The sequence below is a fragment of the Phalacrocorax carbo genome (assembly GCF_963921805.1).
Source record: "Phalacrocorax carbo chromosome W unlocalized genomic scaffold, bPhaCar2.1 SUPER_W_unloc_10, whole genome shotgun sequence".
Lineage (NCBI taxonomy): Eukaryota > Metazoa > Chordata > Aves > Suliformes > Phalacrocoracidae > Phalacrocorax > Phalacrocorax carbo.
The window spans coordinates 285,459-302,373 of record NW_026990244.1 but is presented as its reverse complement, the minus strand read 5'-3'; the positions used below and the strand labels follow the sequence as shown (position 1 = coordinate 302,373).

Genomic DNA, 16,915 nt, shown 5'->3' with positions numbered 1-16,915 from the left:
CCTTTATCTGCCAGACTTCACAATGAAAATCAGGATAATCTCTAAGGATCTTGCTGTTGCCGTTGTGACTGAAGCTTTTGCACGATAAGTTGGGAAGGCACTGGTAGCAGGTTGGCACAGGAGTTGCTAACAGGTTGATGTAGTGTGATAGGACTACTGTTTGGTGCTGACATGTCTCATTGTAGATATTCTTGGCCTTTTTTATTTAACTGGAAATTTAATGATACAAATTGACCTCAATAAAGAGGAGAGTCAAACTGATTGGCAAAGGGTAGGGACTGTACCTCAGTAATCTGCAGAGATTTCTTTCGACCTGGTGCATTTAATACTTTATAATTTGAAAGCTCAGATTTTCTATTCCATAGTATCCCAAAATATTTAACATTAACTCTATCATATGTTACTGAAACCTTTCAGGATGTTTTTTCTGCTAATGTTCTTAATCCTGTAGACTTCAGAAATTGCTTCAATAAAGAACAAAGCAGATGAGAGAAAGCAGTATTCAGCAGGAAGCCCTGTGGAGAAATCTACTGAACCAGAAGCTGAGCACAGCACTGCAAATTCACAGATGGCTGTACTTGTTAAAACCTTGCAGAACACGAAAACAATTGTCAACCATGAAGACATGCTTGAGGTATAGCATTGCGATGAAAAGTCAAAGAATTGTGCTGGTGTTGTATTGAATTTGTTACCCAGATGAAAATTTATGTTGACAATAGAAAATTGCCATCCATAAGTGATGTAAGTACAGATGGTTTGTAATGCAATATTTTCCTCACTTCAGACTATATTAAGTAAAGTTTGAAATAGCTAATGAAAAGTTCATAATGAAAGATGTATACATTTAAAGAAAAATAAAGCAAGCAATTAAAAGTTGACCTAAGTATCATAATGTGAAAAGACTCATACTTAGATAGGATTTTCTGGTTTTTGCTTGATTGTCAGTTGTTCAGTAAACAGTTGATTATAATTGTCACTGAAATGTTGGTATGTCTGATTTGTGGGAGCAATCAAAAACGTCTATATCTAAGTGACTGTGCCCATTCATTTAGAATGAAAAGTAAAAGGTGAGTTTAAAAAGTGTATTCCTCTATATTTTTAGTGAACTGTCATGAATGTGACAGAAATTGTATCTACTTATAAAGAGTCAGTTATTTTTAACTTCTGAACTCTGTACATCTCTGTGACAAACACCATGTATTTTTTTTATTTAGAATGTGTTTCAGACATATGACAAATTTTGGAACTTGTCACTTGGTCAGTTGCCAATCACAACCTGTAAAATGCTTTTTTCATAATTTCATGAGCAGATTATTTTTCCCTGTGTTGTGTAAGCAGTGGAACATGTGTATATCATGTTTTTGCTGAAGAGGCTTTGTGACAAGCAGTTGTGGCTGTTGCTGGCTCTTTCCCCACTAGCGTGTTCCTGCTTCTACATCTTTTCTGAAAATATTGGTTTTGACATTTTTCTTTAGCTTAAATATATAATTTCAGAAAATCATATTAGTTGTCTGATGATAGTGACAGCAATTCTTTGAAGCTGTCTGTATGCTGGTAAGTAAATGAGGCAGCAGCGCATAGTCGATCAGGGATACTGAATTCCTTACTTCCATGTAATAACCTGCTGGTGGTAACTGTTGCAGTTGAATCCAGGTATCTAAACTTCACGTGCATATAAGTTTGTGGGTTTTTTTTTTCATTTCAACATTGATTACACTTGTTGTATGCTACATCCAAGGGGAAAGGTAATGTTGTAGAGGCAGTGAAGAGGTGGTTTGTTCTGATTGCAGAGAAACAGGTGGATTTTTTTTAATGAAGATTACATGAACAATACATTGTTTGCTACATCTCAGTCAGGTTTGTCCTTCCTTCAGTCCAAAGAACTAGCCTGGTAGTTAGTATCATGGGGAAGATGGTGCTCCAGTAGGTTCTACGCATTAAATGTTCTGAAACTTGTAAGAAAAAGTGAACATTGACAGGCTATTTTTGCAATCTGTGACATAGATTTTTATAGCATTTGAAAGAGGAAGCATGCTTACTAGAAAGAAGTTTCTACCTTAGGGAAAGAGGGCTTTTTCCCTTCAAAATATTACTAAAAACAATTGTTTTTGAAGATGATAGGGATATAGGCCTGGCAATAGGATACTGAATCAGTGGCATGGCTGCTCTTGCAGAAGCTTTGTCAGTTCATCTCTTTCATAAGTGCACTGAGCTCCATCTTATAGTTAGGAACTAGCAATTTCTAGTTGAAATGTATTCAGCATCACTTTATTCCTCTGCCATTGTTGTTCCTGAAGATAAATAACTTCTGTTCCTTTTGGAATTTACTCCCAATGTAAACTTAAAGGTATCAACCCAAGCTACAGTTGCGCTTTTTTTTTTTTTTTTTGCCAGACTAGGCAAGCCAAGGTCATTCAGTCTACTCACAGCCTAGCTCTCCATTCCTAAGATTGTCTTGGTAATGCTTGGTAATAGCTGTTTCATTTTGAGCTCTTTTCTGCAAAACTGATACCCAGCTAGTCAGTCTGGGGTGACTGCTGGTTCAGTGATAACTTTCTGACTTGAACTCAACTGGAGGTTCTCTCCAGTGGCGGAACAAAAGCTGCATCTGCTTGCTCCAAGTAGGTTCTTGCAGCTGAAGTTAGTACCAGTTTAACTGTTCATCAGTGACAATGCAAGTCTGCCTATGCTGCTTCTTAAAGATAATTCAGTGGCAAATATTGCTAAATTCAGTTGACTTGCACTACAAATGCACTACACAGTTGCTATGTTATGCCTATGTTATGTTGCTTGTTTATCTTTTTCCCCTTTATTTTTCAGTGGGTGACAGTTTAGATAGCATTTACTTAACCTTTTAAGCACTTCTTTAAAATGCACAGTATAATAAAGCTGGTTTTCCTTTAGCAGGAATCAGAAGAACTCTCCTCTGACGAAGAGATGAAAATGGCAGAAATGCAGCCACCACTGATAGAAACCTCCATAAATCAACCAAAAGTGGTAGCTCTTAGGAATAACAAAAAAGGTTAGATACCATTAAAAAAACAACAATAGAAGTAGTATGCAATTCTGATAATTTCATGACTCAAAATGGCTAATTTTTCTGATTGAATTATGTAAAAGTAGATTTTTGTGTTTTAAGGTAGATGATCAGTTCTCTAGTTAAGTAATGAAAGCAGAAAAAAAATCGAAATTATCTTATACTTGAGTGTGTGGTAAAGAAAGCTGTGTTCACATCCTAATTTTCTTGATTCTTGTCGTTAGTTTAAAAGCAGAGGGGGAAAGGAGATGCTTGTGTTTTGGGGGACCTTTAGCTTGAACACAGTCTTGATATGTTTAAGGATTGCAGAAAGTGGCATTTACTTTGGAAATATTCCATATTCCCCCCACCCCCCTGATTTTGTGGACGATTGCTGCTTTTGGCAATAGCACTTGTTTAAATTTCTCAGAGAAGCTGTGCTCTCTTCCTAAGGTTTAAGAATAATCTTCTCTTGTGGCAGCTCCATCTCTAGAGTCACTTTACTCATGGTTTTTTCTTTCCTCTCACAGGAAGCTTCAGAACATTGTTTTTGTTAACTAAGTTTTATAGTCTCTGAAAGATAATTTCAGTCTGGGTAACCATTTCCTTAAGAGTAAGGAATGACCTAGGATTCAGACAAAACAAAATTTAACAGTTGAAGAGCAAATTTTATTTTGCTTCACATGATATCCTAGTCCAGTACTTCCCAGGACAAAAGGCTTTTCTGGCCACTACATGTAAAAGGGTAAGATTTAGTGAGGATGAAGGAAAACCACACAGAGGTAGCAAGAAGAGTCTGATGTGAGGATCACATGCAGGTGAAAAGACTGATATTTATCAATGTTGTATTTGGGTTTTTATGCCTGGCTAAAGTACTAAGTCAAAACTTCTTTCTTGTCTCTGGAGATAGACATTAGTTTCACAAAACTTATGCTTTTGGTACGTGTAACTGTCTTGAAGTAAAAATTTAAATGTATTTGTACACTTATGTTTGCCCATGTCAAAATCATGGCTGGCTTGAAGACCCACAGATAAATGATTTTTATGTGGATGTAGGATGTAAGTATGCATGCATTATGCAAGAATCAATGTGCAGAGGTATAAATTACTCTGAAAATGTTGTCTTAAGTGATCTGCAAAGGATGGGAATGCATTGGTTCCAACTCTGCAGAAGAATATTTTTCTTTCCTGTTTTTAACATTTATAAAACTATATAGAGCTCATCCAGTGATCTAGGTCTTTCCAGACTGTTTGGTCTAATAAAAAGCTATTTAACAATGATAGAATGTTCAAAAGCAGAAACCATATACACTTTCAAAATCCTGCATGTGAAGCAGTGTACTTCGTATTCATAAGGGCCAATAGACTCATGTAATTTAAAACTTTTGAATCATTGCAAAAACAGAAATATGATTTGATAGATATTTTTGGGAAATATTACATAACGTAGTGCACTAGCTTATGCCAAGGAAACTTGGAATAAAGCAACAAGTTAAATTTCATTAACAGGTGAGGGCTGTTTACATTGAGACAAATATTTTTAAAATAGGAACTATTGCTGACAGTCTTTTGTAAGTTTATACAAAGTTTGCAAAGGTGTTAGCTTATATGTTAGTTTCCAGTAATAAGTATTACTGAAGAACAAGATACAATTTCTAAACACTAACATACATGTTACAGACATCTGTTTAATAGCCTTTTAACTAAATTGGCAAATTTTTATTTCAGATGATTCAAAAGATGCTGATTCCTTATCAGATGAAGCTACCCACAATAGCAATCAAAATAACAGCAACTGTTCCTCTCCTTCTCGAATGTCAGATTCTGTTTCCTTAAATACTCATAGTAGCCAAGATATTTCTCGTTGTTCTCCAGACAAAGAAACACATTCTGCTGTTTTATCCAAGATCAGGTTTGTAAAATACTGTATACCACTGAGCAAATATAATAGAAAAATGTTACTTAATCTTTCATATTACATGTCCATTCCTTTAATGATTCCTTTATTATCATTCATGAAATAATTTAAATTTTAATGTTTTAAAATAATGTTAAATAATGAAATAGTTCTCTTACCAAAAAAAAACCCCACCACCAAACCCAAAACCAACAAAAAAACCAGGAGGACAATAAAATTCAGAGGGCAATTTTAGTATATAAGACATGGTTCCTATCTGTTCTATTAAAATGGTATAATACTTTCATCCTTAATAATTTGTTTTCCCTGCAAAATGCTTTCAGTACACCATTTTAAAATCTCAGTGTTTTTATTTGCATAATGTTGAATATCAATTTGATTACTAACTTAATTATAAAAAGCATTTAGAAGCTTATAAAGAATGGATTTTACAGGTTGTTTCTCTTTTTGTGGTTCTAGTTAAAAGGTGCCTTTTTTTAATTTGCCAATAGAAATGAGATGTTTGTTCAAAATTGTCATGAAACTTGCAAGTATTTGATAAAAAAAATTGAGTTATTGTCACTTTGTATTTTTTGACACTTTTAAACTCTTTAATAATTCCTGTTGAATTTAATTAAACTTCTGAAACCAGAACATGATCATGTAATTGATGACACAAACGAGAGTTGCCAAAATGAGCCCTCTGTATAATATATTTTTGTAATGGTAAGATAGCAAATCATGTGTTGTGTGGCTGTGTTGCATGTTAATCATTAATTTTTCTAAAACAGTTCTTAAAGGAATATGTTGGTTCCTTTTGGAATTTCTTTTAAGAGCCATCTTTTTTTCCAGGCAAAAAGATGAAAATTTGAATAATCTTTTGCAAAATGGAGGTGAATTGAGCATTACAGTAGAAGAAAAAATAAATCTGCAAGAGAAGGTTACAAATTTGTCTGAATACAAATTAAGCATTGAAGAAAGATTAGGCCTAATAAGAAAAGGTGTTGATCTAAGCATTCCTATGGAGGAGTGTCACAAATCAGACCAAAAAAACATGAATATCAATAAACTGGTTAGTGAAGAGGCAGTGCCAGTTCCTGTGGAAAGGTTACAAATACTTTCAGTAAAGGGCTTTTTGAATAACAGTATGAAAGAAGAAAGTGAGTACATGGAAAATGGAAATAAATATCCTATAAATAAAGTAAATGAACATTCTGAGGAAGCAGTACAGTCTCCCAGTAAAGATGAACTACCAAGAAGCACTACAGTTGATGGTGATTCTTCTGCTGAGCTGTCTGTTTCAAGGAGCACTGAAGAATTGTCCCCACAGAGAAGTGGTCCTGTGATGAAATCTCACAGCATCACCAGTATGGACACTGGTCTGAAAATCTACGATATTGTTAATGAGAATGGATCTCAACAGCCAAACTCAGTGGTAAAATCAGCATCTGGTAGTGCAGATGGAAAAAACATAGTCCGAAGTAAATCTGCTACTCTTCTGCATGATCGGCCCTTGCAGGTTTTTCCTGGGCCATCATTGTCATCTGATTTCGTATCTTCTGCAAAAATTGTGTTCAAGTTTGACTTAAATCAAAATCCTGAAGGTACTAATGGAGTGAGAGGATCAGTGACAAGTGGTGCACAGATGTTCTGCACTCCCCAGTATAACATTCAGTACAGCAGCAGTGCAACAATGAAAGATACCTTGTGGCCCCAGAAACAAAACACCCAAGTAGAACAAGGCAGCTTACCTTCTTCACATCTGCTTAGGTCTGACAGCACAGAAATCCCCAGCTATGTAAAGCATTCTGCCAATATGACTTTAGCCAATCATAACAATGTCCGAGCCAATGCTGTGTATAACACTCATCAACAGATGGCTGGGAGACACATAGATGTGTCGGCTATTCCACTGAATGATAGACTGCTCCCAGGAGCAACCAGACACACTCTTCAAAGGCAGAGCAGTGTACCCACTACAGCTTCTATAAATGTTGGGGATACTGGACCTTCAAGGTGGGCCTGCATTCCTGAAGGGGACTATTTAACATACAGAGACTTGCATTCAGTGGGAAGAGCTCTACAAGTAATGTCTGGGCAACAGAGACCTCTTTCTGCCAGGACATATAGCAACAATGGTCCAAATGTATCCCAACCACAGAGTGCTCATCCATCGGTGAATGAAATACCAGAAAGAACTATGTCAGTTAGTGACTTTAATTACTCATGGACTAGCCCTTCAAAGAGATCAAACCCAAGGGTTAACTCTGACCACTCTTTATTAGACCCTCCAGGAAAAAGTAAAGTCCCTCATGACTGGAGGGAACAGGTGCTGCGACATATTGAGGCTAAAAAGCTAGAAAAGGTAAAAATAATAATTTTTAAACTTTTTCTAACTTTCTGTTATCTGGATATGGAATAAGTTAAATATTCTGTGTTTTGAACTGCTTTTAATTACTAATGAAAATGTACTTCTGATACTACCTTAAAAAGGATAAACATGTTTGTGCTGAATATGTGAGAAACAGTCAAATGGTAGACTGTAAATGAACTTTTCACAGAATCACAGGTTGGAAGGGACCTCAGGGATCATCTAGTCCAACCTTCCCTCAAAGGAAAAAAAAGTCCCTGTTGTTTTTACACCATACTTGCCAGATTAGTCCAATTACTTGAGAATACATTAAATAATGGTGCATTGACCTTCTGGACTGCAAGGCCAGCTCTTTTAGGCCAGGTAATTTTTATCACTGATGTAGCATTGTATTCATGTTATACTAAAATATTCTCTTACTACACTTCTTGATCTTCTATTTTGCCTTTTTTCCCCCTATTCCTTCACTTTAAGAACAAGGAAAAGAAAATCAGTAAAATCTATTTGGAAGTATAGGTAGGTCTACAACTTCAGTTGCTGAAGAATTCAAAAGTTATAATTAATATATATTTGCCTCTAAGCCAGTTATCTTTTTAAGTTGGATATTTGACAGACTGTTGAATGAATATTTATTGTTGTGACATGAAAACACTTTAAAATCTTGTTCATTTCAGGAAATCACAGGAGGTTTTGATATAACTAGAGATGATGAAAAGGATTCTTTATATACTATAAATGGTCTCAAGAATTTGAGCTGATATGTAGAGCTGAACAATTATATATCTTCAAAGAATTTGAGAATGGAAGAATGTAACGTATGCTGTCCAGCTAAACCAATTTAAAATATCATCACTAAATATTGGGCAGAATGTCATTACCTGATCCTGTTTCCATGGAGGGGAAGTGAAACAGCCAAAATATGTTTTGATTATGCCAGCTAGATGGATTTTCTTTTTCTTTTGAAAGAACATAGTATGGTTTGTGATTATTATGCTAAATACTTCGATATCCTTGATAGCTAAAGAAATTTAATTGGAGGTGGTTGAAAAAATTACTCCTACGAGGTGATCACAAACCTCACCATGTTCCAACACTAATAGTGCATTCTTTGATCTTCTGTTCTCCTGGATGCACATATCAAATATTACATGAAAAAATAGAGAAGTAAAAATCCCGGCAATACTTAAATGGCAAGGGAAATAAAGCTTCAGAATACTGCTAATGCAATTTGTTTATAGCTTTTTTCTATATCATCAATGTTTGACATATTAGGAACAATATTTAATATGCCAGTGAGATCTCTTCAGGTACTGTAGCAGTGTAGTCACCTTGACTGAAGTGAAATTGGTTACCTGACTTGATTCCTTTTATATCTGTCCATACTTTCTGTTACGCTTTATATGTAATAATTTTTGTTTCCTACTAGAATGATATGGAATAGCTGTTATTGAGTTGTGCTGGTTTTGGCTGAGAAGGGGTTAATTCTCCTCACCGTGGGGGGTCAGCTACCTTTCCAGCTTCCCGGGCTCTGCCACGTGGCAGGGGACTGGGAGGGGCAGGGCCATGGTGGGGACCACTGACCCGAACTGGCCAATGGCATGTGCATTCCATACCATGTGACACCATGACCAGTTTATTAAGGGGAGGCAGGGTGTGGCTCAGGAGCGGAGCAGCATTGGGTTGGTGGGCGGTGAGTGGTTCTGTTGTGTGCGGTTTGTTCCCCTCCCTTCCCCGGGGTTTTGCACCTCTCCTTTTTCTCCTTTACATTGCATTTCTGTTGTTGTTTCTTTTAATTTTAATTATTAAACTGTTCTTATCCCAACCCACGAGCGTTACCCTTCTGATTCTCTCCCCCATCTACCGGTGGAGGAGTGAGCGAGCGACTGTGTGGGGCTGAGCTGCCGGCTAAACCACAACAGTCTTTTTGGAGCCCAACATGGGGCTCAAGGGTTGGAGATAATAACAGCTGCTGGTCACAGCACCATGTTGTCCTTTTTGCAGTTGGTGTTCAAGATTGGTGTTGGTTTGTTTAGTGTGCTGTGTTCTGCTGTGATTAGTAATGTTTTGCCTACAAGATTTCTTATACAAACAATTGTTTTAGCTTTACCTCGTATTTGGGGTTTTTGCTGAAACCGTTACTGTACTTTGGATACCACTTTGTTGAGGCAATTAGCAATTATACCTCCTCCTCGGAGAGATTTTATATGGAGGAAATACAGAAGAGTACCTTTGCAACTTTGTTCTATGATGTCTCTGCCTCTATTACAACCACCTTTTTGTATCTTGAACATCCTTGGGTGGTTAAGGTGCACTTATTGTTAGTTTTTGGGCATGTTGTTTTGGTTTTGACTAAGCAACTTAAGAATATTACCCAGAAATCGGCCCCAAGGCTTGATAGTTACAAGTGGCAGGGCATGTGGGATAGCATGGGCAAATACCTAGGGCAGTGGGTACCCCCAGTGTTTTGGAGTTTCACCCCCGAACAAGTGCAGAATCCTGAAAAGCTAGTAGAATATTTGGAGAAAGTATGTTGTTATGCTGGGAGCTCCAGAGAGCCACAGATAACTGCAATGTGCTGGGGCCTGGCCCATGCATACTGAGCCCTGCTCAGCAGTATTCAGTGTTCCCAAGGGGAAGAGAATGTCTCTGGATTGAAATGCAAAGCGACTGGCACTGTAGTCACTCCAGCCCTGAGGACAGGCACTGCAGCCACTCAAAACCCCACAACAAGTACTGGAGCTGGCTCAGAGAATCAACCCGTACCAGTATCAGTTGCCCCCATACACAAGATGAAATACTGGAAGCGGACATCAACTCGTTTAGAACGGGATGATGAAAAAGCAGAGCACCGTCACGAGGAAAGGAGGAGGAAGTCATAAATGAAATAGAGACCACCCGATCCCTGTCCTTGAGAGAGTTGTGAGATATGCAAAAACATTTCAGCCGTCGTTCAGGTGAGCACACTGCCACCTGGCTGCTCCGATGCTGGGATAATGGGGCCAGTAGCCTGGAACTAGAGGGAAAAGAAGCCAAACAACTGGGATCCCTTTCTGGGGAAGGGGATGTTGACAAAGCAATTGGGAAAAAAAACCACAAGCCCTCAGACTCTGGAGGCGGCTCCTGTCCAGAGTGAAGGAAAGGTATCCCTTTAAAGAAGATGTTACATATCGCCCAGGAAAATGGACAACTATGGAGAATGGCATCCAGTATCTAAGGGAATTAGCTGTGCTTGAGGTGATTTATGGTGACCTGGACGATCAACGGTCATCCAAAGATCCAGATGAAGCCGAGTGCACACGACCCATGTGGCAGAAGTTTGTACGGAGCGCACCATCCTCGCATGCAAACTCATTGGCAGTGATGTCCTGGAAAGATGACGAGACACCAACGGTGGAGGAGGTGATTGATAGACTCCGGGATTATGAAGCAAATATCTCTTCCTCACTCATCTCTGCTGTGGAGGAAATATCCCAACAGGTCCAGCAACTCAAAGAAGATATGTCCTACTCCCCACCTCGACAGAGTAGTGTCTCAGCTGTTAGGAATAAGCATCCTTTGGCTCAAAGGAGGGGATACACACCACGGGCCACCCTATGGTTCTACCTGCGTGACCACAGAGAGGACATGATGAGGTGGGATGGCAAGCCTGCCTCGACCCTACAGGCACGAGTGTGTGAGCTGCAGGGAAGAACAGTCACTCAGGGAGGCTCTTCCAGGAAAGCTGCTGCTCCAATTTCCAGTGAGCAAGTCCCCAGACAGAGGAGTAGAAGCGCTGATTTTTTTTCTAAGCCTAATAGAGAGACTCCTGATAAACATTTACAGGAAGTGAGTTGTGAATGTCATGATCAAGACTAGAGGGGGCCCTGCCTCCATCCAGGTGGAGTAAAGGGATAACCGGGCTTACTGGACTGTGTGGATCCGATGGCCTGGCACATCTGACCCACAGGAGTACAGAGCTTTAGTGGACACCGGCGCACAGTGCACCTTAATGCCATCAAACTATATAGGGGCAGAACCCATCAGTATTGCTAGAGTGACAGGGGGATCCCAAGAGCTAACTGTATTGGAGGCCGAAGTGAGCCTAACTGGGAATGAATGGCAAAAGCACCCCATTGTGACTGGCCCAGAGGCTCTGTGCATCCTTGGCTATCTCAGGAGAGGGTATTTCAAGGACCCAAAAGGGTACAAGTGGGCTTTTGGTGTAGCTGCCTTGGAGACAGAGGAAACTAAACAACTGTGTACCTTGCCTGGCCTCTCGAAGGACCCTTCTGTTGTGGGGTTGCTGAAGGTCAAAGAACAATAAGTGCCAATTGCCACCACAACAGTGCACCGGCGGCAATATCGCACCAACAGAGATGCTTTGATCACCATCCATGAACTCATTCACCAACTGAGGAGCCAAGGAGTCATCAGTAAGACCCACTCACCCTTTAACAGTCCCATAAGGCCAGTGCAGAAGTGTAATGGAGAGTGGAGGCTAACAGTAGACTATCGTGGCCTGAATGAAGTCACTTAACCACTGAGTGCTGCTGTGCTGAACATGCTAGAACTTCAGTACGAACTGGAGTCCAAGGCAGCCAAGTGGTATGCCAGAGTTCATATTGCTAATGCATTCTTCTCAATCCCTCTGGCAGCAGAGTGCAGGCCACAGTTTGCTTTCACTTGGATGGGTGTCCAGTACACCTGGAATCGACTGCCCCAGGGGTGGAAACACAGTCCTACCATTTGCCATGGACTGATTCAGACTGTACTGGAACAGGGAGAAGCCCCGGAACACCTTCAATACATTGATGACATCATTGTGTGGGGCAACACAGCGGAAGAAGTTTTTGAGAAAGGAAAGAAAATAGTCCAAATCCTTCTGAAAGCTGGTTTTGCCATAAAACAAAGTAAAGTTAAGGGACCCGCACAAGAGATCCAGTTCTTAGGAACCAAATGGCAAGATGGACGTCGTCAGATCCCAATGGATATGATCAAGAAAATAACTGCCCTTTCTCCACCAACTAGCAAAAAGGAAACACAAGCTTTCTTGGGCGTTGTGGGTTCTTGGAGAATGCATATTCCGAATTACAATATGATCGTAAGCCCTCTCTATCAAGTGACCCGGAAAAAGAATTATTTCAAATGGGGCCCTGAGCAACAACAGGCTGTTGAACAGATTAAACAGGGGATAGTTCATGCCTTGGGCCAGTCCGGGCAGGACAAGATTTAAAAAATGTGCTCTACACTGCAGCCGGGGAGAATGGCCCTACCTGGAGCCTCTGGCAGAAAGCACCAGGGGAGACCCAAGGTCGACCCCTAGGTTTTTGGAGTCGGGGATACAGAGGGCCCGAAGCCTGATGTACTCCAACTGAAAAAGAGATATTGGCAGCATATGAAGGGGTTTGAGCTGCTTCAGAAGTGGTTGGCACGGAAGCACAGTTGCTCCCGGCACCCCGACTGTCAGTGCTGGGCTGGATGTTCAAGGGAAACGTCCCCTCTACACACCGTGCAACTGATGCTACATGGAGTAAATGGGTTGCACTGATCACCCAGTGGGCTCAGGTAGGAAACCCCAGTCGCCCAGGAATCTTGGAAGTGATCATGGACTGGCCAGAAGGCAAGGACTTTGGACTATCACTAGAGGAGGAAATGACACGTGCTGAAGAAGCCCCACTGTATAACAAACTGCCAGAAGATGAAAAGCAGTATGCCCTGTTCACCGATGGGTCCTGTTGTCTTGTGGGGAAGCACCGGAGATGGAAGGCTGCTGTATGGCGCCCTACACGACAATTAGCAGAAACTGCTGAAGGAGAAGGTGAATCGAGCCAGTTTGCAGAGGTAAAGGCCATCCAGCTGGCCTTTGACATTGCTGAATGGGAAAAGTGGCCAGTGCTCTATCTCTATACTGATTCCTGGATGGTGGCAAATGCCCTGTGGGGCTGGCTGCAGCAGTGGAAGCAAAGCAACTGGCAGCGCAGAGGCAAACCCATCTGAGCCGCCACATTGTGGCAAGATATTGCTGCCTGGGTCGAGAACCTGGTTGTAAAGGTACATCATGTAGATGCTCACGTCCCCAAGAGTCGGGCCACTGAAGAACATCGAAACAACCAGCAGGTGGATCAGGCTGCCAAGATTGAAGTGGCTGAGGTGGATTTGGACTGGCAACATAAGGGTGAACTATTTCTAGCTCGGTGGGCCCATGACACCTCAGGCCATCAAGGGAGAGATACAACATACAGGTGGGCTCATGATTGAGGGGTGGACTTGACCATGGATGTTATTGCACAGGCTATCCACAAATGTGAAATTCGCGCCATGTCCTATGGCACCCCAGAGAGAATTGAGTCAGACAATGGGACTCATTTCCGAAATAGCCTCATAGACATAGCTGGTTTTGGCTGAGAAGGGGTTAATTCTCCTCACCGTGAGGGGTCAGCTACCTTTCCAGCTTCCCGGGCTCTGCCACGTGGCAGGGGACTGGGAGGGGCAGGGCCATGGTGGGGACCGCTGACCCGAACTGGCCAATGACATGTTCGTTCCATACCATGTGACACCATGACCAGTATATAAAGGGGGGGGCACTTTGTGGTTCGGGAGCGGCCCGGCGTCGGGTCGTTGGGCTGTGAGCGGTTGCGTTTTGTGCGGTTTGTTCCGGCAGTTTGTTCCCTTCCCCCCGGGCTTTGCGCCTCTCGTTGTTCCCCTTTACCTTGCATTTCTGTTGTTGTTTCTTTTAATTTTAATTATTAAACTGTTCTTATCCCAACCCATGAGTGTTACCCTTCTGATTCTCTCCCCCATCTACCGGTGGGGGAGTGAGCGAGCGACTGTGTGGGGCTGAGCTGCCGGCTAAACCACGACAGAGTTCTTAGCTGTGCATCTAATTTAATAGTTTTTTAGAAGTCTGGTTTGTATGTGTGTATTTCTTTTTTTCTGGCCTTGAAGAGGTTTAAAGTAGCTTTTACTTAGCAATCTGAGACTTATTTATGGGTTTAAAAGTGAATGTGTATATAACTGTTTAGTTGATTTTCACTGGGATATGACTGACTTTTTTAAACAAATCTGAAGTGTGAAAAATGTAGATATGATCCTATATGGCAGCTGGCAAATATGATACTGTGGAAAATCTAGGGATTCACTGAGTATTTCTGTGGCGATTCATGACATGGACGCCGTATTCATGCACAAGCAAAGCCAAAGTTGTTTATTAACAGAAGAGCAGCCTTAATATAGTCTGCCTCCTGAGCTAGTATTTTTCCCTTCTCTCTGCCTCTGAATGTGTCCTATCACACTAGCTCCACATATGGTATAAACGTAGATAAGCGCGCTCTCCTGCTTTGGTGCTCCAGCTGTGCCCCTGACCTTCTGTCCCACATATCAAGGCCTCAGTTCTGTGTTTTTGTGGGTTGTTTTTCTATCCCACGGCTTGCATCCAATAAGGGCGATGAGATCTCTAGTGCTGTCAATGGAGGCCGCATTCACTTATTCCACAATTTCTTTGCTCTTTTAAAATAATGGTTTCAGATATTTCTGTTTGTAATTAAAAATTAGCTTTGGGGGGGAGGTTAATCTATAAACCAGACTTCTGAAATGTTTTGAAATCCCAAAAAAATTTCAGTAATTACAGAACTTATTTAAGGTACAAGCATTTATTGGAAATCGCTTTGACAATGCTTTCATGGATTTAAAATGGCATTTATTTTTAAAGCATAAGATACAACACTGACAAAAACAGATAAACAAAATTAAGCATTATGATGAATATTTAATTCATATCTTCTTGCCTGTTGGTTATACACAACAGTATAGGTTAATAGTATTGCATTTGCTGTGACTCTTCTGAGTCTGTTATTGAATTTAATCATGTTTATTATTTCTGTGCTGTGCTTCTTAGGAAAGAGTCTGTAGTGGGTTTTTCGGGGTTGGTTTTGTTGGGGATTTTTATGTGAAACTCCTGAAGTACTTGTTTGTTTTAATAAAATTTAGTAACTGGAGAGGGGGTGGGTGTGGGTGATCCCACTTAAATAATTTTGGCTTATTGGCCAAAATTGGAGAAGCTAGTTCTTAGGGGTTTTTATTAGCCCTTTTTAACTGATACAGGTGGAAAAAAAACTTTCAAGAGTTTAATTTGCATGAGGAGTCACATTTTATTGTGTGGTGGAGGAATTTCTCATCCATAAACTGCAATAATAAACATCTGCAATGGTTATCTGCTGTGGGAAACTATAGGTTTGAATCAACATGTGGGTCTCATGATAAGTTGTTTGAGATAGAAAGCGGGCTGGAGAGTTATGGGTATGCGATGGAATTAGCTTGACTACAGACCCGGCGTCAGACCCGCTGATGGAAAATTACAGAGATCAGACCCACTGATGGGAAATTACAGAGAATCTGCAAGTCACCAGGAGGAGGGAGAAAGGCAAGAGATATCTCGGCCTTGAGAGTAAAGAAGAAAGGCAGGGATATCTCTCAGCCTTGAGAGCAAACGATAAACAAGAACAAGGAATTAGGCACGAAGTACAGAAATAGACTGTTTGTTAAGAAGGTGTCGCAACCTGTATTAAGTAATTGTTGAAGCTTGTTTACAAGAGCATATAAAAGCGCTGTGACTTAAAAATAAAGCTGAAGCTTGCTCTATCACTCACATTGAGTTGGCCGCTTGCTTTCCTCGCTCGCCGCAACTGGCGCCCGAACAGGGACCTGAAAAGGATTATTTCGGATACGGCAGCGAGAGACAGAGACGCACTGGCAGACGGCGGCCAGGGGGCAAAAAGGAGTCGATTTATGCATCATTTCTGATACGTCCCGACCCTCCGGCCTGGATCCAACCTCGGGATTCAAGAGGGGATCCGCTTTCCGCAGTTGAAGCTAACCCGGGAGCGAGAGCCATACAAAGACGCTGATTTTCCTCACATCGGGCGATGGAGGTCGAGGTAGCTTTTGAATTATTAAAGCACTTTTTAGAAAAGCAGGGAGTAAGTCAGTTAAAAGACTTGTCAGGATTAGTTGCAGTGGGTAAAGCGAAAGGGTTTTTTAAAGAACCGGAGTCGATTTTTGAAGTAGAGGAGGGGAGAGCCTATGGTGATTGTTTGTGGGACTTGGTGATAGATGACGATAAGACAGCGAAAAAGCTAATGAAACCTTGGCGGGAAGTGATTAACTGTATGAAAAAATATAAAACTGAAAAAAGATTAGCAACAGCCGCCTCTGATCGGCTGGACAACTGTGACCCCAATGCTGGAAAGATTGGAATTGGCTTAGACAATCTCTCTCCTCCCTTCTCGGGGATCCCAGTTGTCGTACCTCGAAAGCCCCTTATTCCCCCCCCTCCCGCCCCTGATAAATCTACATCTGTAGAAACTAGCGGAGGAGGAATAAGCTTGGGAAAGGGAGGTGAAGATATTGAAAATGTATGTGATGTAGTCTCTCCGGTGGAGGAAAATAAGCCGAGCACGCCGTCTAGTCACTGTTCTGTGCCTGCTGTGTGCAGCCAGGTTGACTGGCGGAAAATCGGGTTAGAGGCATTACAGAACGGGGACCTAGAGACCGCCGATTTCTTAGCTCAGGCTTTCCCTGTCATCTATCAACCGGACCCTGCTAACAATCAAAATTTATTCGCACACCATAATCCTCTTGATTGGAAAATTTTTAT

The 16,915-nt window shown here is 41.0% G+C and overlaps 1 protein-coding gene across 11 annotated transcripts in view; it reads left to right on the top strand.

The window, feature by feature from the left end:
* Window positions 1-16,915, top strand: part of LOC135310821 (erbin-like) — a 173,340-nt gene that overhangs the window by 130,700 nt on the left and 25,725 nt on the right. For 8 of the 11 annotated variants that reach the window (XM_064439840.1, XM_064439846.1, XM_064439843.1 and 5 more), the window contains 4 exons: window positions 452-634; window positions 2,905-3,022; window positions 4,745-4,928; window positions 5,766-7,278. In XM_064439840.1, the coding sequence (XP_064295910.1) occupies window positions 452-634; window positions 2,905-3,022; window positions 4,745-4,928; window positions 5,766-7,278 (1,998 nt within the window). The remainder of the gene's footprint in view (window positions 1-451; window positions 635-2,904; window positions 3,023-4,744; window positions 4,929-5,765; window positions 7,279-16,915) is intronic. The other 3 variants (XM_064439847.1, XM_064439845.1, XM_064439842.1) reach the window with 1 other exon arrangement.